This window comes from Limanda limanda, chromosome 9 (genome assembly GCF_963576545.1).
Source record: "Limanda limanda chromosome 9, fLimLim1.1, whole genome shotgun sequence".
In the NCBI taxonomy this organism is placed as follows: domain Eukaryota; kingdom Metazoa; phylum Chordata; class Actinopteri; order Pleuronectiformes; family Pleuronectidae; genus Limanda; species Limanda limanda.
In genome coordinates this window covers 26,076,732-26,100,409 of record NC_083644.1, presented here as the reverse complement: position 1 = coordinate 26,100,409, position 23,678 = coordinate 26,076,732, and the positions used below count along the sequence as shown (strand labels likewise).

Sequence of the window (23,678 nt, the reverse complement as noted above, 5' to 3'; positions counted from 1 at the left end):
TGTTTTATTTTTTACATTTACATAAATATTGTCATTGAAATAAATAAGTTAATAAATAAATGTCCACAATTGCATTTTTAAGTAATCTATCAGCTGCCAGTCAAAACAAATGAGTCATGGGTTCGTGAACGTTATTAACTGATCATAGGTCAACATTAAATAAACTAAGATAATATACGATAGTCCTTTATCAGTCCCGACATGGGTAAACTTATCGTGATAGAGCAGCAAATATGAACAGTGAAACAGTATTGTAGTTATATTATATTATATTAATAATAATAAACGTTATTTATACAGCACTTTTCAGAAAACTTGCAAAGTCCTCAATACGAGACGAAATGATAAAAGCAATTAAAAACTGTTGAAAAGCCAAGACATTTGTCCAAATTAGCTAAATAAATAAGGACATGTTCAACTCGTGATCATACCATACAGTTTAGTCTGGGGGTGACAGAAGGTGGCTGCCCGACAAGTTGCATGTCTCACGTTCTCTGTGGCTGAACCTCACATCAAACTCACAGCAGTAAATCTTGCCTCAGGGCGCCACAGCGCATATGTGAATTTGCGGAAGGACAAGTAGTTCCTATCAATTCGGCTAGAAAGGGAACTTCTGTGGAACACTTGGTGGTGAAATGACCCATATTGACCTTAAATGACTCCGTTTAGATATCGATGTTCTGGAGTGAGCATCGAGCCTGCACCGGAAACTAAACGACACGGACACAGTATCGATCCGCCCGGGCTGCGTATATAAAGGGAGGAGTCCGATACTGTGAGCTGCGGTCACACACACACTCCTCAGTCTGCAGCTCGGTCCCCAGACAACAGGTGAGTGGGCGGTACCAGGCTGTACAACTGTCTCTGTCTGTCTGTCTCTGTGTGTGTGTGTGTCTGGCTGTCTCTGTGTGTCCCTCTGTGTCTCTCTGTGTGTGTGTCTGTCTCTGTGTGTCCCTCTGTCTGTCTCTGTGTCTCTATGTGTGTGTGTCTGTCTCTGTGTGTGAAAGACGTCCAGCGGAGCATTTTCTCTGCTATTTAAATGCTTTAGCTAACGGTCCGTGCAGCTGCGAGCACGTGTCCTGCGTATTATTCTGAAAAGTCCTTATCAACCACTCCTGCCCGTCCGTCTCCATTTTGTTTCTGCAGGTCCTCTCCAGTCCAACATGTCCCAGTCAGTCCTCGACATGATGCCCGGAGCCTCGACCGGGACCTTGACCGTCACAGACCACCTGAACTTCTGGGGTGGGAAGCGGGTGAAACCCAGACAGGAGATAAAAACCGAGCCCGTGTTCGAACCTGCGACGGGTGAGAACAGCACCGTAGAGCCTGGTTAACAGAGAACTGGTCCATATCATGTTAATGTCCCGTAACACGGGGTTGTGCACTGGAGCCCCCATGAGGACGTTTTGCTGTTACGTAATAGAGACTCTCTCCCTGTTACATTGGATTTATTCCATGATTAAAAACACAATAATAATCATTTTATTCGTATTGTCAATATTCACAAATATTTGATTCATAGGGCATAACAAGGTGCAACATCTTCTGCCCTTAACCACAAACTACCAAATAAAAACTTTTTAACAGGGAAATAAAAACTGAGAGATCCCTCTATACATTGTAGTTTGTGCAATAGATATCACGTGTAACAGCATGTCAAAAACATTACAGTGTTTACAACATTGATGAGAAAAGACTGTCTAATATACATGTTGAGGTGTATCTTTATTTAAAGTGTATATATAGAAAAGAAAAATGTCTGATATGAAGGGAGCAGTAATGACAAGTGTGATGATAGAGGTATTACCAGATACAGTTATATGTGAGTAGGCTAATTATATCTAAGCATTCCAGTTGTAATCATACTCCACGATCAGCTGCTTCTAAACTGATAATTTCACATCAACAGTTCTTTATGTCTCGGGGTCTGTCTGTGACCTGTGTGTGACCTGTGTGTGGATGTGTTTCCTTCAGGCCGTGTCTTGTGTCAGATGGTTCCCTGTGGGGCTGAGGAGGTGGACGAGGCCATCCGGAGCGCGCACGCTGCCTACCTGACGTGGAGCAAGATGGCCGGCATGGAGAGGGCACGGGTGATGCTCGAGGCCGCCCGTATTATCAGGGTGAGACAGTCAACATTTTGAGTGGTTGCGTACTGTCAGTCTGGTGGTGAACAGCTTGTGTGGGGGTTTTGCATGATTTCAGTGTTGTGCAACAGAGATTGGAGTTGACTGTTGCAACTGTGCAATAAGACACTGGTTATTCATTAAAAGTGCCCCTCCTCCCCTGACCTACATTTTTTGCACACAGAGAAGTGTGTGAAGAAGGTTTTCAACCTCCATCTATCACTATCATAACATCATTTAAAAGCTATACACATGTATTGATAAGTTCTGTTTTTACACTTGTTCGTGGACATTTATCATGAGATTTGAAATAATGAGTTTCTCAGAACGGAGTTGCCTTAAAGTTTTAATTATTAGCTTACACAGCCAGCAACATGGCTCAGAGTGCAACCACGAGAAGTTAAAAAGGAAGGTTTTTATACAATGTGATAAACAGGAAACAAAGCTGACAGGACCGTCTGCTGTCTGACATCACTGTTACAAAAAGAGGAATCACATCCAGCACACAGTTGCACAAATATAGGTCAACAGGAGGTGGAAGACGTTGGTGTTGTATCAGCTAAGTGCACAGAAAACAGTCAAAACAGTAGCAAGGCATTGATCAGTGAAATTTTCCATTACACACTCTTATTATGATTCCATGAAAACAGGAAAGAAGGGAGAAGATTGCAAAGCTGGAGGTGATCAACAACGGCAAGTCCATCACTGAAGCACTGGTGGATATTGATGTTGCCTGGCAGTGCATTGAATACTATGCTGGTCTGGCTGGTACCCTGGCAGGTGAGTGCATGAAGACTCAACCAACCACTGCTCCAAAATGTTATACAAAGATAATGATGGATTGTTTTCTTGTTGGCTACAGGCCAGCACATCCAGCTTCCCGGGGGGGCGTTTGCTTACACCAGGCGGGAGCCCCTTGGCGTGTGCGTGGGAATCGGTGCGTGGAACTACCCGTTCCAGATCGCATCATGGAAGTCTGCTCCTGCTCTTGCATGTGGTGAGTTTCGAAGCACCTACATGTTACGAACTACGATTATCCATTTAAACCATTATGTCTTATTCATCCAGCACTCACGTTTCTTGTGTCCCTTTACTGTCATTTAGGGACTTGCAGTGTTAACTTTGTGCTGTGTTGTCAGGTAACGCCATGGTATTCAAGCCCTCTCCAATGACTCCGGTGACGGCCGTCATTCTGGCTGAAATCTACAAAGAAGCAGGCGCACCTGATGGGCTCTTCTGTGTGGTGCAAGGCGGAGCGGAGACCGGCACCTTGCTCTGCCACCACCCCATGGTCGCCAAAGTTTCCTTCACCGGCAGCGTGCCAACAGGCAAAAAGGTATAAAACCGTGGTATGGACACAAAATGTTGGCAGCATCTGATGTGAAGTGACTTTTAAATATGCTCTCTATTGAATTGACCATACTAGTGTGCTACAGTGTTTCCCATCAATTACATATGACATGAGATCTTATCTGTGTTCCTGTCACTCTATCTTGTGCGGATTACAGTGACCTTCTTGCATGTGAACCGTTGTCACCAAGGATTGAATTAATTCTGTGGGAAATTGCAGTGTTAGTGTATTTTAACCAGTTTTCCACCAGTATTTTCATAATGCATTAACATGGGAAATGTAGTCTTAGATTTTTGGAATTTGGTTTAACTGCATTCATGTTAGTATGTCATAACACAGAATTTATTTTGTTTCTCAGGTCATGGAAATGTCTTCGAAGACCGTGAAGCAGGTGACTCTGGAGCTTGGAGGCAAATCTCCACTCATTATTTTCAAAGACTGTGAGCTGGAGAATGCAGTGAAGGGAGCGCTCATGGCAAACTTCCTCACACAGGGACAGGTGAGGAGGAGCTTGTCGGGTCATCATGTATCCCCATTTTGCAGGATCTCAATCGACCCTTTATGTCAGCTCTTACAGGTTACGATTTCTGTCCAATGAAAATACAGGTTTGCTGCAATGGAACCAGAGTGTATGTACAAAGAGAAATTATGAGCAAGTTCCTGGAGGAAGTGGTGAAAAGGACCAAGGCCATCCCTCTGGGTGACCCTCTGCTGGATGGCACTCGAATGGGAGCACTTATCAGCAAGCCGCAGCTGGAGAAAGTGCTGGGATTTGTCAGTGAGGCCAAGAAGCAGGTGTGTTACTCATCCACTTTGATAATGGCTCTGCTTTCACTTATCCAGTGAAATCGGTTAACTTAAGAAACACCCACAAACTGTCTATACAACAAACAGGTGTTTCCTCTTATGTTTGGATCATAAAAAAGTTATTTTTTACAGGTGTGTAAGAGGCTTTTGAGGAGTTTATCCACAAAGTGATTCAAATGAAGTTTTCTGTTCTTCCAGGGCGCCACAGTTCTTTGTGGAGGAGAACCTTTTGTCCCCAGTGACCCCAAACTAAAAGGAGGCTACTTCATGTCACCCTGTGTTCTTGGTAGGTCTTTGATATTCTCTTATGTCCTATTTATTCTCCTGCAGCACTACTCTGATCAGTTGTTTTTCACATGTGTGGCCCAGTATAAACCCCACACTTCATCCAGCACTGTCTCTCTCCTGGCACAGATAACTGCAGAGATGATATGACCTGTGTGAAGGAGGAGATCTTCGGGCCAGTCATGTCGGTCTTGCCTTTCGACACAGAGGAGGAAGTACTCAGGCGAGCCAACGACACCACCTTCGGATTGGCCTCTGGAGTCTTCACCAGGTCAGTTGAGGAAAAGCAGATCACTTGAATTTATGATCACTCAGCGGTTTATCACAACCTCTGTTTACACAGTGCTCAAGGTTCACTCTCGTAGATAATGAGGCCACTGCATTCCGCTGGCTGCACCCCAGGGTTTTCCATGGTGTGGAAAGTTCCAGTAAGAGTTCATTATGCAACAGCATTGTCTGTGACTAGGGGGTGGATCTAACCGTTATTCTTCCTGATCAAACTGGATACAGAGTATTATATCTCTTTATGCCTCCACTCTGTTGACTGCCTTGACAGGAGGTATTGTGTTTTCAGGTTATCCATCCAGCTGTCCAATTCTTGTAATTGCATTATTTCAGGAACACTTTGAGGGAATTTCTCTCAAACTGTTCTTTCTGGAACAGACATACAACGCATGTAAATCTGTGCTGGAAATGGCTCGAAACCACTTAATAAATGCAGGCACAAAACACTGAAGGGTTCAAGTAGAATTTATTGTATACATATATCTTACCACAGTAAAGTCAGTCAGGTGTCTCATGGAACAAAAGTTGCATATGTCTTATACAGCTTATACCTTGTATTGTCACGCCAACACAACCATCATCATGAGGTTGATGGAACTTCAGAGGACAAAAGGATCTGTAGATCATAATGAACATGTATAGTAAAATAATAATTAATATCTCAAACAACTTTACCTTCTACAATGCAGTTGTTCCAATTTGTGTATAAATGTGTCCTCCTCTCCCAGGGATATCTCTCGAGCCCATCGTGTGGCTGCGAACCTGGAGGCAGGAACCTGTTATATTAACAACTACAACATCAGCCCTGTGGAAGTGCCTTTTGGTGGATACAAGATGTCAGGTGGGTCGCTGTCATGTTAAAATAGTCCGAATAAACAGCTCATTGCACCTGCAAGACAAATGCATACATAGTAATCCATATTATGGCATTGTGAGACCTAGATCCTCTTCACTGAATGACAGCCTGGTGATTCAGTGCTCTCATGATCTGTTCTGTGCTCCACCAGGCTTTGGCAGGGAGAACGGCCAGGTGACAATCGAGTACTACTCCCAGCTGAAGACCGTGGTCGTGGAAATGGGTGACGTCGAGAGCCTCTTTTAAGCCTTCCTCACCGATTTGAGGCTGCTGTGCTGGGACTGTGACTAACACTTCTCTCTGTAGTCATGTACTAAGCACCGGAAATGTTCAAGCTATTGCTTTAATCCTGCCCACCTGGAGAGGCATGTTACTATGAAACATGTCCTTCTTACCTGTTCACAGCTCTCAACTTTTAACCAACAAGTGACACTGGTTTAGTACTGACCAAATAAACTAAGGTAGGCAATTATGTACTAATGCACTATTATAAAAGAACATATACTGGTGTGTATGTGGAAGAAGAACCAAGAGCCTTAATGAGAAACTCTACAGTAAATCAGCATTAGAAGAAAAGAATGGCTAATCACAGCTTGTCAGATTTTCTAAACTGCTACACTTTGATAGCTACTGCCAAAATAAAATCTTTTAGATACAAAGTGTCTGATTTTCTCTGATTTTTTTGATTTGTTTGTCTGTTGCTTCTGAATAAAAGTCACATGGACTAGATAAATTATTCCCACTTTCAACAAACAAATAACTACTCAGGATGCAAGATACTGATGTATTGATAGTAGCAAAAAATCTCCATGTTAAGTTACACGCGTACACATGTGGTGTGATATGTCTGCTGCTAGTGCCTCATTCTGATCCGTTATGAACTACACTGCTATAATATTACTATAAGAATGCATAAAAGTACAAGATATACCTGGTTTGCTAAATATAGTAGCATTAAGAGCATCCTTAAAAACGATTACAGTTTCAGTCAAAGCCCTGTAATTGTTGGAAATAGCCCATGATCACATGGAATCACTCAGAGACTCAAAGAATATAACTAAAAATTCATTTTATTGTAGACATTAATTTCTAATTGCATAATGTCCTATGGGCAATGAACCCTGTATGAGTATTTCCAGTCAATGTTCGTTTATATTTCTAACCTACTACTTTTCAGGAGACTTCTTATGTAAATGCAAGTTTTACATTGCAACACTGAAATGATCATCTTATTATTACAATTTGAACTTTTTCGTTTGGGATCTGTGACAATAACAGTCTATCATGTAGTATAATTGTTAACAGGCCTAGTCCCTGCCTTTTATAGACAGGCTATGGTCCCTGCTTTGCAAATGTCACTGAATTGAAAATACTCAAAGCGTGCTTTTATTTTGACAACAGTGAACCGGAAGTGTTTGTGACCATTGCTTTTGTATCATTTCATCGTCAGCTTGTAGCTCAGCCATGCAGGTAATGCTCGTTTTCACTTCTGTCCTTTTGTAAATAACAGTGTGTTGTTTTAATCAGTTAAAGTGTTGTTTGTGTACCGAGCCTGTGGTTCAGTCAGGAAAATAAACAGAGCTATCAGCTGCTAGCTCCCTGAACCAGGTAGCGATGGTTAGCATGGAGCTAAAGGTTTATCAATGAAGCCAACGTTACTGTAAAGTTAAACCAAAGTGTCTGTAGTTGACTCGTGGTTCTCACAGGGTTTAGGAACGTTTAGTGTGAAACAGTGAGATGAACTCAACACGGAAGAGTTCATGTGTTGATGCTGCATGTAAACAGATCAGCAGCTGACCACAATATAAGTGACAAATTTGTTTATATTACATAATTATCTCAGTTAAAGGGAAACCATGTCGTTTTTTTTATTTTATATTGTATATATATTTTATAATACATGCTCTTGAGGCAATCAGCATTCTCTCTTTACATCAATGTATTAATGTCTGCCATGATGAGATCACTCCTCTAATATAAGAAGTCATGTTTAATTGAAACATATTTAATTGACAAAACCTAATTCGTATTTATGGAGAATAAACAACTTTCCTGCTGCCATCAACGACTAAGAAGACTTTGGTTCTTTGAAAGGATCTCCCCTGCCTTTCCCATCAGTCTTTCCCATGTCTAAGATAAGACTACAGCACAAGAACCCACTTCTTACAATCTTCAAATCTATACATGAATCAGGGATTAAAGCCTTTGATCAAATAATATCTGTCTTCACAATAATTTCAATTATTGAGAGAAATAAGATAAAAAGTTGCAGACTGCAGAAGTCTATGAAAATACATAATTTCTCTTGGAGGTTCAATATACACATTAAAATGTTGCTCCATTATAGTAATCAGCACCAGAAGCAGTCAGGAGGCACAGACAGAAAGCACCCACGTGTCTTCAGCTGTGTTTTATATACATATATATTACACAATCTATGATTTAGTGCTTGACACACGCCTCTCTCATAGAATACAATTTGTATTTGTTGTCTTTGTTTCTGAGACTGAGCATTTTGTGTGTGTGTGTTTTTTTCTTTCACAGCAAAGAGAAGAGAAACAGTTGGAAGCGTCGGTGGACTCTCTAATTTCTCGGGTGGCTCACGTCAAAAACGCTCTTCACAGTTTCATTTACAAGTTGGAAAATGAATATGAGAGATTAACATGGTAAGTAATGCATTTTACTACTGGACAGTAGATTTCTGTTTGTGCTTTAAGTGAAAATCTCTTTTTGTTTGTGTTCGTTTTGTTAAAATTTTAATTTTATGAAGGGGTCGGGCATGACCCTAGGATTTTATTTTATCACTCTCTTTTTCTAAACTGTAGTTGATTCTCAGAGAATAATTAATGGATCTTGATGAATCAAATCCAGATTTATAGTGAATTTGAATGTGGTTCCATAAGGGCACCGTTGGGCTTTGGCAGAGGTTCATTCAAATTCAGAATTAGTTGTATTTCCATCTAAGGCTTCGAACATGTCTCCATGCCCTGCTCACTCAGTCCAAAACATAGAATTCCCTTTCTATGGAGCAGCTTTGGGATTAGATTGTTTCTCTCGTTATATTCTCATATCAAGACAAAATTGTGTTGTTTATTACATACACCATATATTAATATTGTAATACTCAATAGTGTATAAATGATTTCATTATTTTATTAGTTACATGATAAACAGTCCTTTTTAGGGATTTTAAAAAGTGATTGCAAAGTTGTCACATCGCCCTATTTAAGTCTATTTTCTTCTATAATTATGTTACTGTCTGCATTACATGGTGACTGGATGTCAATACATTTACAAATGTGACTCTTGACTCTTGTGATGTGTATTTTGTGTCTCTCAGGCCTTCTGTGTTGGACAACTTTGCTCTGCTCTCTGGTCAACTGAACACCATCAACAAACTGCTCAAGAATGAGAAGACGCCGTCCTTTCGCAACCAGGTTATAATTCCCCTGCTCCTGTCTCCGGACAGAGATGAAGATTTAGCCGTGAGTATTTTTTATACAGGTGAAAGCCAGCAATGTGTCTACTTTGTATGAGGCATGTCCGTTTATCACTGCTGCCTGCTCTCCATCAGAAACTAACAGAGCAGCGTGTCCCGGTGTTCAGCCATGAGATCGTACCAGACTACCTGCGAACCAAACCTGATCCAGATGTGGAGGAGCAGGAGAAACAGCTCAGTACAGAGGCAGCACGCATTGGCCCCGAGTTGGCACAAGTCAGTAATATACACTGAGCTGTTTGATGCTGTCTTAGACATACACAAAATATTAGGTCATGTAACTTTTACTGCTTTATGAGTATTTAGCATTTTTAACACGACACCCTGGCATATTCTTCACGACAGAAACAAATCCAGGCGCTGAACAAGCTGTGTTCCAATCTACTGGAGAAGCTGAACAATCCACGTGATGACAGAGATTCAGAAAGTGCAAGTAAGTTGCACCTTTATTGTTGTGTCCTTTGTTTAAATTTTTTCTCTAAGTGAATGTTTGTGGATTTTAATGATACATTCTTTTTTTTTTCAGCAATGAGACAAAACAAACCATCTTTCAACCCCGCTGATACCAACGCTCTGGTCGGAGCGGTTGCCTTTGGAAAGGGGCTTTCTAAATGCAGGCCTCCTGGTCCAGTTGCCCCTGGCCACCCCGGACAAGGCCCCATGATGAGCGGAGGCCCGACCTTACAGCAGGTCACCATCGGTGGTGGTTCAGGTCAGCAATCAGCTATGGGGGGATCTGTGGCTCAGCAGCAGCAAGGGCAGCCAGGTAGGAGACCTGGAGAGCTGGGTTTGTATTTCTATTTCTACTTTTTTTTTTTTTTTGAGTGTTATTTTTGCATGTGTGCACATACTTTAGCAGCTGAAGCAAAGGAAGAAAAAATCCACTGTAGTTTGTGGAAAGACAGATAGAATGAAGGCAACATAATCGAGAGTCTTTATTGCCCTGTTCAACCTGGTATTAACATCAGTCCTGAGAGATCCGATCACATGGGGTCCGCTCTAATTTCCTCTGTTACCCACCCGTTACTAAAATGCCCCCTGAATGTGTCTCCAGTGATTACATCCACAAGTGGACATTGGATCGCAGTTTTCCGCTCTATATGCAAATAAAACTATACATAATTTGTAATAAGTCAACTTATGGACCCTGAGAAGCGTAAAAATTCATTAGATCCAATGTGAAACTGTAAGAGGTCAGAGGACGTCAGCTCAGTAGGCGGCCCCTTTAATGTGGCCCCGGACACATTTGTGTTCACACATCAAGAACATGAATGAATCAACGTGTGTCCCAGACCAACTCCAAATGTGGTTTGAGTGATCGGATCTCGGGACCATTCGGCTCCGTCCGGACCTGATCACTCTGGACGGATGTTAAAAGCAGCTTTGAACGTGTCTATTTGAAGGAATGGATTCGTTCATTTGTTGGCATCTCAGAACAATAACACAGCTATAGTGGACGAGGAGTGTTCTAACAGTGTTTGTAACAGAGTTAATCAATAATTAGAGATGCATTATTGTAATTGGTGTAAACAATTTTAATGCAAGAGAAGCTGAATGAATTTATTCCAGATAATCAAGTAGCAATGACTGAATGATACTGGTATTTAATTATTTTACACTGGGATGTGACATCCAGATTCTGCTAAGTGTAGGTGTGATGATTCTCACACACATCACATAGACCATATTTGCACTATTGGTTGATGTTTTTTAAGTGTTTGAGATTTACTTTATATTTAGTATATTAAACAATAATGATTATAAAGTCATTAATACCGTATCACACACACATTATAATTTTACAAACAATTGTGGACTAAATTAAAGCTGAATGGACTAGTTGAACAGATATCAGAATAAATGTGACTTCCTGTATGGGGCTGATGATGCTGCTGGAAATATTCTGACCTCAGTGTCTTGACCTCTGATGTTTTTATCTCTCCACTTTAAGACAAGGCAGAACAGTATCTCAGACGAGCCTCGTGTTTCTGGGGAAATGTTCACTTATCGGCCTTCACAGCATATAAAAAACTTGATGAGTGATGAGCTCTGTAGATTCTCAAGTGGATATGTAACTGAACAATTACATATAGTTTTCATTATATATGGTTATGATTTTTGAACTTTTATTTACATTTCACTCACTAACTCTAATGTGAGCTTTTTGCTGCTAATACACAATTGTTCATATTTGATTTGATTATTTTAACTGAGCTGTTTTGGGCCATAGTCACTATTATTTGTAATATTCTTCCTGTTTTTCTTCCTGTCATTCTCAGGTAAAATGCCAAGCAGCATCAAGACAAACATCAAATCTGCGTCCGGTTCAATGCATCCTTACAACCGATGAGCTCCCACCTCGTCATTTCTACCAACTGGATTTGTTTGATTTTGAACCTTTATACGACAACAGATATATTTAAATCAAGGACCTGATGTCATCTTTGGATGCTGTGTTAGCATGCAATAGTTTGTAAGAAGCTGTTAGTCTGTAAAGCTGTTTTTGTAACTTACAAGTTGATCCTACAAACACAATGTTTTGCTCTTTGTAACTGATTTATTTGTAACAGAGTATTCTTTACTCAACTATAGTGTTGGAGCCACTAGATGGCAGTATGTCATCATTCACTGGATCACAGTAGCTTGAATTTGTGACTTCACTCTCAACACTTTTTCAATAAAGGACTTGTTAAAAAAGACTACCTGGTTGTGTAATGAATATGTTTTTGTCTGCATTTAAATAACATACTTACAAAGTATGAATACAATTAAGATTCGATTTTTTTAAGAAAGATTTTTGCCTTTTGAAATCCTAGTAATCTGTTTTCCGGTTGCACCAGTTATCTTCTAACAATAATGATGTTAACACAATGTCTGTGTTGTCTAAACAGTGACCGTGTTGTGATTGAACATCATAAGTGTTTGACATCACTTACGCAGACAGAACGTTACCCATCAAATGACCATCCCAGCGTTTCAGACATGCACCATGATCTGATGTCTGTCCAGCCTTTCTCCCAGTTTCCTCTCCTCCTGCTTCTCTTTGCCCATTTTGCAGCAGCACCAAAGGTGAGAATAATGAGGGTGGACACTGCTCTGTGTGGCCTGATAATGTCAAAGTGTTTAAGGGGGGAAATGAGGAAGTATCCGTGCTGACGTGTGAGAGGGGCCTCTCTCCACGCCGGCTCCCTCTGTCCACTCCAATCCCTGTCCTGCCGCCCAGCACAGTGACCGTGCTGCTGTCACAGCGTGCAGGCCCATGGCTGACCTACATACACCCTCTGTCCCCAAACAGGCGGACGTCTCGCTGTGTCAGCCGCCGTGGTCAGGCGCTCTGCTGAGACAGCTCAAAGCTGCACAAGGTCACACTTACGTCCACAGATGAGGTCTGAATTATAAACAAAGAGCTCACAGGCAACAACCTGCAGACAGGGTGTACCGAGGTGTCACCCACAAATTCAGGGATTATGCAGTTTTTATACTTTACAAATAATACTGCATTTACAATCAGTCACTGGGGCTTGGTCCTGTTAAAGAATCAGTGACCATGTCTTTGTTTTCTATGTCGCCTCTTCTTGAACACACCAGAACAATTATGTGAACACAACCAAAGTTAAAGCTGGTGCTAGTTGTTATTCGATTCAGTCTCTGGAAGTAAATGTGCACCGTATAACTACATTAGCTATTATTAAATGGCTAAAGCTAAACAAAGATAAGTATGTGTTGTATCCTTTGGAGAACGGCAGAACATAAGAATTGTGATTCACTTGATCTGCAGTTCACAGCCTGAAAAGTAGAAAGGCAGAAGCATTTTATTTAGTGATTGTTTCCCCACCATGACCCTTTGAGGATTTTATTGTTCTTACTTTATTAGTTTAACTGAAAGTAAGTTCACATGTTCCAATATCAGAGTCAAGTCAAATGCAATATTATATGCCCTTAATATAATATGTAAGTGAGGGATAAATGTTGTAGCCATTACCAATTATGTATTTAAAATAATTTCTATGATGATTTAGATTTATCATTATTTTTGAATTATATTTACTGTTGTCAAAGCTGAAGGCACCTTCGTGTCTTCTCTACAGTAAAGGCCAAAAGGGTAAATTCCCAGTTTGCTTCCTCTTTACAAATTGTGAATCGTAAGCAATGAACTTTTATTCTTGCAATGTCTCAAAAATCAAATACAAATGATTTTTGTATTCAAATGACACTATTGTTTCGCTATTTACTTCTGTTTCTGTAGTCACTCTTGTTTTAAGTTACTCCCGTTTCAGCAGTTGCTTGTGTTCACATAGTTACTCCTGTTTCTGTTGTTACTGTAGTTTGGTCTGTTACTGCAGTTACTCTTTCTAGTTACACCTCTTCCTGTAGTTACTTCTGTTTCTATAGTTACTGTTGTTGCTGTGGTTACTTCTGTTTCTGAAGTTTCTCCGCTTTCTAGTTACTCCAGTTCCTGCTGTTACTTCTGTTATTGTAGTTACTCCTGTTTCTAGTTACTACAGTTTCTGTAGTGACCCCTGTTTCTACAGTTACTCCTCTAGTTAGTGTGTGTAAGACACCTGCAGTCACACTGACCATGAGGGGTCAGCAGCGTTTCACCGCACGTCACAGCAACTGCCTCAGGTCCATTGTAAAGAATTACATCTCAAGGTAAAGATCAAGGTTGTGTGTGAGATATAGAGGGCGCTATAGTCACATACGGCACATTCAGCCAGTCTCACTTCACAGTGGATAATGGGGAAACTCAATATGACAGCTGCCTCCTAAATTACAATATACAGTACATAACAGGGTGCAGGGTGCAGGGGTAACAGGGCAGTTTTTTATCAGACATAAATCCAGCCTGACAACATAATCAGCATTGGTGTCTTTTGAAAAGACAGAATCTCCCTCTAAAGTGACACACCGCGGTGACCAAATATGTCTGATGACTTCATGTCCAGAAAAGCAGCCAAAAACATTTAGAAAGATGAAAACACAGACGCAAACCCCAAAACAAATTAGCTCACAGCGGCATGAGTGAATCAATGATGCCACTTTTGTTGTTGGATGGGAGCGCCATAATTATTGCAACAGCACTGTATCCAAATGTCCTTGATCATCAGGACAAAATATGTTTTTGTTTTATTTCTGATTCGTGTTTTGCAGAGATAACTTTCTCATTTTTAATAAGAGCATCTCCTGGCACGGTTTTAAAGGGTTTTTTCCCCTCATAATTGAGGAACATGATAAGGTCCATATCTTGCTCATTATGGAAGCTTTAGGCAAATAAAAAGAAACACTTTACAGCCTTAAACTCCCACACCCCACATGCTCAAATATACTGCAGCCTCTAATTCAAATGTTCCACGGTTGAAATAACTTGAAAGGCTCAGATGACGCACACCGATCTGTGAAATCTTCTCCAAATGTCTTCTTTATGAAAGTTGGGATCAGAGGAATTCATTAAAGATCTGTGGGTGGCATAGGCAATATACGAAATTGAGGCTTTCCAGCGGCAAGACTCTGCCAAACTGAACACTTTCCAAATTCCCAAATCTGCAACACTGACTGGAACACACCCACAGTCACTAATTACTTGACCCTATTCCCGCAGAACCTTTTTGTCTCTGGAGTTGGACGGATTTCTTTTTATGGAGGTGATTCATGGAGGATCTCTAAGTGCAGAGGAGACTTGTTTCATTACATTAATGCAGAGGGCTTCCTTGAGACAAAGCCTCTCCATTATGTCGTGCCCTCAGACCTCAGACCTTGCATCATCTGCTTCAGTAGCCCTCCCCTCAAGGCACGTGTGCTGTGCGTGTGTGTGTCTGTGCGTGTGCGTGCGTGTGTGCACGTGTGTGTGTGTCTGTATATCATACTGGCAGCCGTTGATGTAACTGATGCATATTATGCGTTGTGAATAAGGCCAGTCTTGTTATGAGCCTTGTTATTGTCATTGATATAATGTGAGCCCTGAGCCCTACTGTAGGTGCCACATGCATTGTCCACTGGTTGAGAATGATTGATTTGAAAGTCCAGTGATGAGAAGGCTCAGATGTTCTTAAGCAATGAGGATCAGGTCAGGAAGATGCACTGTCTGTGCTTTGGTCTTTCCCAAATGTAACTAACCTGTGCTTGCATCAACACAATGACCCGCCTGACTTTTTTGTTTTGTTGCCATAACTGAAATTTTACAGCGTAGCCGAATTGTAAACAAAAATTGAAAATCAAGACAAAAATTCAAATGATTTGTGCTTGCTCAATTTAAGTTTGTAACATTCAGCTAAATAAAATACTGTGTGACTATTACACAGGTAGATGACTCTCCTTTAAGATTCTACCTATATTGAATTTACTATTAGGCAACAGAAAATAAGGATAAATCACATCTATTTTAATATTGACACAAAAATATACACTCAACCCAGGAGATTTATTCTCAATTCTTAATTATATGGTCCATAAAAAAACACACTCATATGTGGAAGGCCAGTGTCTTAGTCCCTCCAAAAAAATCAATAATCCAAAGATTCTTTTTGAAAAAAACACTGCACTCCATGGATTTATTAATCCAACAAAAATGTTCCATAAATTGCTCTGAAATAAAACAATGATGATGATCTCTCATGATTTAACAGGTCAGAAAATGCTTTTGTTTGTAGGTTGTTGCAGATTTTAACAGTCCATTTTAGCAGTCCCTTTTATCTCCGATGGCATAGTTATTTTTTGTAGTAGTTGTTTTTGAGCGGCACAAGATGAATCTGTGAGTTGTGGTGGTAAAATAGCAGCAGTTTTTACCATAATCAGAGGGTTCATCCTCTGAGGACATTGCATGTAAGTCCAACATTGGCCTCATTAGCATGGCTAAAAGTGCTGAAGGCCAATATCTTCAATGTTGCTTTTGTGGTGAACATCACAATGAATTATTCTTAAAGGTGTTGAAAATGAAGAGAATAATATTCAGACCTGGTATGTTGAGACCTGAAAGGGGAACTGGTTGATTTTAAAATAGCTTGTTCGTATTTAATACACTGTCGACAAGATCAGAGACATACTGAGAGGTCAGGAGGTCAGAGTCCCACAGCAGAACCTCAGCCCCCTAAGATAACGTCATGTCTGATAGTTTCTCGCACCAAACCTTTTAAAATGTCAGAAGAATTTATACTTTAGTAATTGATTTAAATGTTCCACTGTGTTTATTGTAAATGGTATCTCGCTGCAACCTGGTCCAAAGCTTTCTCTACACAGTTATGTAGTTCAGATGGAGATCAGGCGGCTGTATTTATTTATTTAAACCTATTTGATTCAATCTATCAGAATCTGTGTTAAAAGCCCCAACATGTGAACGAGTCTAGCTTTGAATTTAAAGGGTTATTTCACCCAAAAATTTAAATTCACTCATTATCCACTCACCACTATGCCGATGGAGAGGTGGGTGAGGTTTTTGAGTCCACAGGACACCTTTGGAGTTCCAGGAGTAAACAGAGTTGCAGCCAAATCCAATACAATTGAAGTAAATGATGATCACCTCTTCAAATGTAACAAAACAACAGAAAAAAACACAACATTCCTCGGATGACCCCACACGAGCAATATGGAGGCATTCCATGTTTTAAAAAAAATGTTATGCTTGAAGAATTGGTCTCCATTTACTTTTGTATTGTATTGTATTTGGCTGCAACACTGTTTACTCCTGGAACTCCAAAGGTGTCCTGTGGACTCAAACACTTCACCCACCTCTCCATCAGCAAAGTGGTGAGTAGATAATGTGTGAATTTTCATTTATGGGTGAACTCTTCCTTTAAACTCCCCATGTCATAAATATCACATAAATAAATATATAAAAAAATATAACACAGCACATGACCTCAGTTGTAGCCGTGGCCCCAGTCTGACTTGTAAAAGCAGGTGTTACTAACAACATTAACCATGGCTCCGTTCTATTTAACTGTCCCAGTGACTCATGACAGACTGAGCATGAACGATACCTGGAGCCTGACGCTGAAGCAGCGAAATGGAATCCAGCCATTTGTTATTACCACCTGTGCTTCTCTTTCTGTGACTTGTCAAACTGTCGGCTGTGAAAAAGGGCCTGTGACCAATGAATGAATGGGGCAACATGTGTAGGCAGAAATATTTTATTAGAGATTTTAAATTTGAAGACTGTCTCAAACAAATTCTTGGAGATTAGTTCAACTGTTAATTGAATCTACTCACATTTGTTTGGGTGAAAAGTTCATAGATTTTATGTTAAGGCGAGATTTCTAAATTCAGCAGCATTAAATGATTTCTCCTCATGAAACAGGAGCTGAATACATGCTGAGCTTATCTTGAACATGTGATGCATACAAAACCTTCACTATCCAACCAAAGATGCTTGTACTTCTTCCTTGATCAAAGCATAAACATCTAACTCATATTTATATATAATATGTGGTTGAATTTTGACTTGAAAATGTCAGTAAAGGACAATATTGTGATTTTCATTGCTGCTATATAGGTGTTAAGTGATGGATCAAAGACTTTCCTGATTCTCCCTCTGATTGGATTTCCTTCTCCTCGTGTTAAATGAATAATGATCAGTGTTGTCGTCTTCTTTAAAAACCTGCGTAGCATTTATCACGGTGGAGCATGCTCTCCTGCCCAGTTGTTCCAGGAATCAGAAATTCAAAAGAACGAAGAATGATTTTAGCTCAGAATGGGATTTACACCTTTTTACCATGTAATGACTGAATCAGCGTCACAATACCTTTTGGTTTGCAGGAGCACATGAATAAATTATACACGTCCAGCACTCTGCGCCTTTCATTCCTCACACAGTGGCTAAAAGAAACCCTTTGATAGGAACAAGGAGGCTCCTCCATGTAATTACATTTGATCATGTTTGCATATGTCACTCCCACAGGCCCTGTCACACTCCCTGATTTTGGATGCTCCTGGGTACCGCTCCCTAATCCACAAGTTCATGTTTCATCCTCTTCCTCCTTTCTTTTTTTCCCCGTGAAGGGATGAATCGGAGGAGCAGTATCAGACGTCCTGTCTGGTTTATCTGCAGGAGAGAGATAAGTGCGGATTCCGCCTCTTTCAGGCGACGCACATTAACCATGCCTCGGAGGGAGCGCTGGATGCTGGGAAGTGTTGTGGGGGGGAGGAGGCATCTGTCGGCTGGGAGCGCACAGCTTTCACTCACTTCGAAAACTGTGAAAATGTCCCCTTCACACCCTCGGCAGCTCGGCCGAGCTCCGGCGCTGCGTTAGTGCTGATAGAATGCCTGCGTGCCACAACATAGTGGGAAGTGAGATGTTCAATGTTATCCAGAGGTGTTGGACTGACAAGTCTGCAACGTGTAAACTTGTGTCCTACAGTGACTCCTGACCCTGACCCTGTCAGAAAAGTCTAGAGGAGAAACCACACACAAGTTTGTGCTGGAAAGCGATGTGACAGGAAAAAGGACAAAACGGCAATTTATGCAACAAAAGAAACTATTTATTTGGGATACGCATTGCCAGTACAAATTAAGAGACCATAAAACCTACACCTTTCCGCTATTTTTCTCCACAGAAAACAGGTTTTGAGTTGGAATGAAAAAGATAGTTTCCATTTCATTTCTTTTTACATACGCAGAGATCTTAAAAGTTAAAACCTGTCAAGAAAAAGGCTCCGTGATTTCACTCTGAAATCCTTATAAAAAAGAAGTTAACATTCAAAACACTGCAGTACGTTATTTTATTGAAGAACAAAAAGACATGCAACAAATAAAACATTTCATGTTTTACAAATTGTTCATTTTTCTTTTCATGTCTCTTTTCCTTTTATATTCAAAAACTAAAAAGCATCATTACATGAAGCTTCGATAATATTTGACAGGCAATGTGAAAAGCAGAGTTAAGCCTTTTCTTTCTAAGGGCGTGCAAAAACAACCCCTGTGTTTGCCTTGCATGGCCGCTGCTGTCAATTCACTCCAATGACTTGAGAAGACACGACTGAGGCAGGGTCTGTGCATCACTTGGATGCTGCTCGGCCCCTCGACTGTAATACTGAGCAGGTGAGCTGAGGAGGAGCCGCTCTGAATGATCCCAATGAGTCTGTTTGGTGTGATCACGCTGTGGTCGACTTCCACACTCCGGAAAAACATCCTCGATTTGATACACGTGTAATAAATACAAACACACTCACAACTGCTAAAAATAAAAACAAACTCTTGTGGTTCTTGGGCTGTTTTGAGACTGGTTGGGCTCTCGGGACTGAATCCTGTCTCGTGTGAGGGTTCAGCTGAGCTAAAAACTGTGCCAGAGGGCGATGTTAACACTAACTTTTCACTTCACCTTCATTTGGACAGCAGCTATCTCGGAGACGGGTGAAATGGCTACTGTCCAAATTGAAAGATGTAAACAAAACAATATCTACAGACTGTATATAGAGCATTCTTGAGCTAATTCACATACAATGGTAGCATTAAAAAAAGAAACAAAGTCCTGTAGCAAAGCAAAACAGTAATATGAAAACAAAAACAGGATGAATTATTCACAAAATGGAGACATAAAAATATATCCAAACATCATCTGGATTTGTGTGCCATCAGGGTAGTTTTCCATTTCATTTATATAAACACTAATGTATTCCAACTGCATTTTTTTGGCTTTGAGTACTGGGGCATTATGAGCTGCTCCCTTGTACCTTTGATAATAAAATCCTATGAAAAGAGGAAAACGAAAACGTTGATAAAGCTGATCCCAATGTAAGAGGATACAAATTCTGCCTTTTTTTGGTATCAAAGTGTGTAAATGCTGATATCTCATGAGGACTATTGTATTCATGAATACATGTTAGACCACATACTTTACTCTACATACAACAAAAGTCACACATCATACTTCACATTTTGGATTGGTTGGTGTTGATGAATGTTATTTTTAAACAAATCAAAAGGTGTTTTATTTCAAACATTCGCTCTCGTGTTCTCAAAGGACGAGTGACCTCACGCTGTTCATGAGCTCACAGTATATTTCTGACTCCGTTCTAATATGTGATGAGCGCAGAGTTTTTCTTATTGTTCCCATATGACTTATATTTTGTTGAAAAAATTCTTGACCTGAAGAATAATTTAATTTGAGGAAAAACTAAAATCAATTCTGTGTTCAAATGTCCCGTCACGTCTCTCAGGGTTGAGACACAAATGTTTTTGTGCTATAAATGAAAAATGTTGTGTTAATTGAGAGGTGAGGTGTGTTAAACCCCAATGACATGACACCTTAAAATCTGAATTACAGTTTTTTAGTTTGGATTTGGTTACCAGCAGTTTTTGGCTACACTGATGCACACTGACTGATAATCTTATGTATCTACACTCTGCTGCTTCCATTTATGACTACTACTATTATTGACATGTACAAATGCAACCCTTTGAGCTCAATCCTTCGGTGTTATTGTGCTTTAATACATATTGGCGTGCCATAATTGCTGCTAATGCTGTCATCGATTTTAGTGTTTCAGGTCAGTTTTTCTTCGTTGATGCAGTCGACGTGTGTGACAGAGCAATAACTCAATGGGTTAATCGGTTGTGTAAAAACTGTGACTGTTTTCTGTTTGAACTGCATGTGAGAAGAAAAACCCTCGGCTCCTGCCGTGAAATATAAAAAGCCTTACATGACACAGTCTGCTGTAGAAGCTCTGAATGATATAAACTGAGGCTGAATACTTGGATATTACCTGGCTAACATTAACTGGACTAAGACATTAATGCTTCACAAAGTATAGCATGAAAAAAGTATGTTCATGAGATAAAAAACACGTGATGTAACATTATCAAAATTCACCTCCAGGGTTGAACTTTGGCACTGTAGATAAACAAAAACAAATCTGCGAGTACAAATGAAGACAGAGGTGTAATGACAGGGCATGTGGTGTACAGTAAGATTCGAATCGTTAGGAAAATATTATCAAACCGAAATGTTGTTTGCCTGTTCGAATAGAGGTAGTGTGAAAGATTTACACAATGTGGGGCAAATATGCTGCTAACTGTGCCTAATGTGTGAATATATAATGCAAGAGAAATACAATGAGGCAACATGGACATCAAGTGGAAACTGTACAAACTGCCAGGGTGGATGCGAGTCCCCCCCGCAGGCTGCTGACAGTGCGGCGGCGGTCCGACCGGGGATAGGTGAAACGTATTTGTCCGTAATGGTGAAAAAAAAAAGAAAAATCGTCCCAGACCCTACAATGTGTCCTGCAGTGTGGCTACATACAGCACATCACGATCAATCCCAGCAGGGTCATGGGGTTACGTTTCAGGAGATATGGCTGAAATGGGGGGAGGGTCCGGTGGCTGAGGAAGGAGAGGAAGCAGAGTACTGGGGAGCGAGGAGGGGGGGGTGGAGGAGGATCAGTTGGAGGTGTCAGAGTGAACGCTTCCGGGTCCTTCTGTAGGTGAAGTCACTGACGAGGGGGTCGGAGCATCCTGCCAGCCACCGTTTGCCTGGGAGAAATAAATATAGAGACAAACATGAAGTGGGGGGTTAGTATATTGCTTCCATATTCATTACCCAATGCAGTCGAAGACAGTGAGGTACAATGAGTTGAAGTCCTGAGGGCAAGTGTAGTGTACGGACGCGGTGTGGAATGCTGGGATATTTGAGTTATTCACCATCCAGTTACACACAGCCTTAAGCCAAATCGCCTCCTGGACTAACCTAGCTCCAATAACAGACAATATATCGGAACAATACTCACAAAGAATAAACAAAATCACGTTTGCAACCAAGCAGAAATGGAGTCAGTCCGTACCCCATCACACACTGCACACTCAAATTCATTTAATGAAGAAAATACACACAAGAGGAGTACAAGATTGGGTCTGTCACTGTCATTTAAAATAACACAAATAATATGTAAATTGTTTGAAAAGACGTCTGAAACAAAACAAATCCAATCAATGTCAAGTGCACTAATTACACCACTGACAGCTGGAATTAACATACGACAAGAGCTATGGAGAGGGCCGTCCCAGCACCACAGACAGGCCTGCTAAAGAGCATTTAGGATATTAATAGTAAAATTAAAGTCATCAGAAAAAGTGGAAATGGTCCTCGACAGGCTTTCATTTCAAAGCCGTTTATTCAAGGCAGCAGACAGTAGAGTGTAATCACCAGTGGAGGGGTCACATTGCACAATGTCCGACTCTGATGACACTGTCTGTTTCAAAATCGTAATTACGGCTGTAATCGTCCACAGTCACTACCCATTCTTTTTTTCTAAAATTCATTTCACTTTTTTGAAATCAGTTGTTTTTCTTCTTCTTCTTTCTATCTTCCTTTATACAATCTGTCTATGGAGGACTGAACACAAATTTCCTGGATACAGACTCTACATGTATTTCATTAATATTTGTCCCCGAATTTCTCTGCATCAGTGTTGAGACCCAACACGTGAGGTGTAGGTGACTTTTAAGGCAGTTTCATTGGCATTTTTTAAGATTTCTTTTTAAAGAACAAACTTTTGGGAGAAAAAATCATGAAAATTCCATCACTTGCAAAAATATTTTATCAAACAAAAAATTGCAGTGCACACAGTGTAGAAGACAGGACAAGCGGAGCGGACTCGTCTTGGCTCCATAAATTGCAGGAAAACAGGCTGGAAGACAGATATCCTACTCTTACATTATGCATTGCTGGGCTTCTTTATAGGGTATAAAAGTGAATAATACAGCATATTGTGGCAGTGTAAGATGTGGTAGAGCAAGCAGGCGTCCAAGGAGAACCGTATCTATGAGGTCAAAGGACTGAGAAGGAACAGGGCCTGAATACGTTAGCGGCCTCTCCGGGTTAGCACAGCTGGCTGTGGGATGCGCTCGGAGCAGCCAGGAAGCCTATTTGAATACACATACATGTTTTTTTATACGGGAGACATTTCATCTGATTATCATATGGCCACTGAGGCACGACGACGACAGCGGAGGAGCCCAGCCGCGGCTGTGACCGTCCTCGTCCTCTCCGCACGGCTCGCTGTCAGGCCCATTAGTGTGGCAGGAACCTGATCTGAGCAATGCGCTTGGATTGCTGTCCCAAGTCCACACTCTGCTCTCCTTGTGTCTGTCTTATCGATTTTCCCCTTTACGACACGGCTTGTCGCTGTGAATTTCCCCACTGTTTGCAGCCGCCAGCTAGCAAAGCCCAGCCCTCCCCCTTCCCCCCGCTTCTATACCTGAACTCTGCTGCAACATAAGACGAACACAAGGGGAACACACCCCTGTGGCTCATGAGGAATTGCTTCCAGTGGCGTGGGGTTTTATTTTTAGTGGGACAGCAACATTGTCTCCTGGGAGGCTTTAGTGTGAGCTGCTGGCCCGGGGGGGCTGCTAATCACATGGTCAGGTGGTGAGATCGAGAAGTCCAGCACAGGAAGTGTCACCTGTTTGTGCCGTTTGTTCTCGACTGACCATACGTGGCTGCAGGTGCTATAGGGCCAGACCTGATTCTCCCTGACAGG

The 23,678-nt window shown here is 41.0% G+C and overlaps 3 protein-coding genes across 6 annotated transcripts in view; 2 read left to right on the top strand and 1 right to left on the bottom strand.

Moving 5' to 3' along the window:
• The first annotated feature begins 746 nt into the window (after window positions 1-746).
• On the top strand, window positions 747-6,366 carry aldh9a1a.1 (aldehyde dehydrogenase 9 family, member A1a, tandem duplicate 1). Its single transcript, XM_061077475.1, has 12 exons — window positions 747-831; window positions 1,147-1,305; window positions 1,975-2,120; window positions 2,774-2,903; window positions 2,986-3,120; window positions 3,263-3,459; window positions 3,833-3,973; window positions 4,081-4,269; window positions 4,480-4,567; window positions 4,696-4,837; window positions 5,580-5,692; window positions 5,859-6,366. Exons 2-12 carry the CDS (start codon window positions 1,164-1,166, stop codon window positions 5,951-5,953), a joined length of 1,518 nt encoding a protein of 505 aa, XP_060933458.1. The 5' UTR covers window positions 747-831; window positions 1,147-1,163; the 3' UTR covers window positions 5,954-6,366.
• Window positions 6,367-7,093: 727 nt separating this feature from the next.
• med8 (mediator complex subunit 8) lies at window positions 7,094-11,905 on the top strand. 2 transcript variants are annotated; one of them, XM_061078005.1, is made up of 7 exons: window positions 7,094-7,177; window positions 8,252-8,373; window positions 9,048-9,192; window positions 9,282-9,422; window positions 9,552-9,639; window positions 9,733-9,972; window positions 11,486-11,905. In XM_061078005.1, exons 1-7 carry the CDS (start codon window positions 7,172-7,174, stop codon window positions 11,554-11,556), a joined length of 813 nt encoding a protein of 270 aa, XP_060933988.1. In that variant the 5' UTR covers window positions 7,094-7,171; the 3' UTR covers window positions 11,557-11,905. The 2 variants fall into 2 exon arrangements, with proteins under 2 accessions (XP_060933988.1, XP_060933987.1); XM_061078004.1 differs by having other exon boundaries at window positions 9,733-9,993.
• Window positions 11,906-21,576: 9,671 nt separating this feature from the next.
• The window catches only part of LOC133010582 (pre-B-cell leukemia transcription factor 1-like), a 54,559-nt gene continuing 52,457 nt past the window's right edge, over window positions 21,577-23,678 (bottom strand). For all 3 annotated transcript variants that reach the window (XM_061078172.1, XM_061078173.1, XM_061078175.1), the window contains exon 9: window positions 21,577-21,669. In XM_061078172.1, the coding sequence (XP_060934155.1) occupies window positions 21,577-21,669 (93 nt within the window). The remainder of the gene's footprint in view (window positions 21,670-23,678) is intronic.

Bases quoted from the DNA above. Each gene is read 5' to 3' on its own strand.
- aldh9a1a.1 (XM_061077475.1), top strand. From the start codon at position 1,164: ATGTCCCAGTCAGTCCTCGACATGATGCCCGGAGCCTCGACCGGGACC. The intron at 3,460-3,832 runs GTATAAAACCGT...TTTGTTTCTCAG, and splicing joins GCGTGCCAACAGGCAAAAAG to GTCATGGAAATGTCTTCGAA. The intron at 5,693-5,858 runs GTGGGTCGCTGT...GTGCTCCACCAG, and splicing joins TGGTGGATACAAGATGTCAG to GCTTTGGCAGGGAGAACGGC.
- med8 (XM_061078004.1), top strand. The intron at 8,374-9,047 runs GTAAGTAATGCA...TGTGTCTCTCAG, and splicing joins GAATATGAGAGATTAACATG to GCCTTCTGTGTTGGACAACT. The intron at 9,640-9,732 runs GTAAGTTGCACC...TTTTTTTTTCAG, and splicing joins CAGAGATTCAGAAAGTGCAA to CAATGAGACAAAACAAACCA.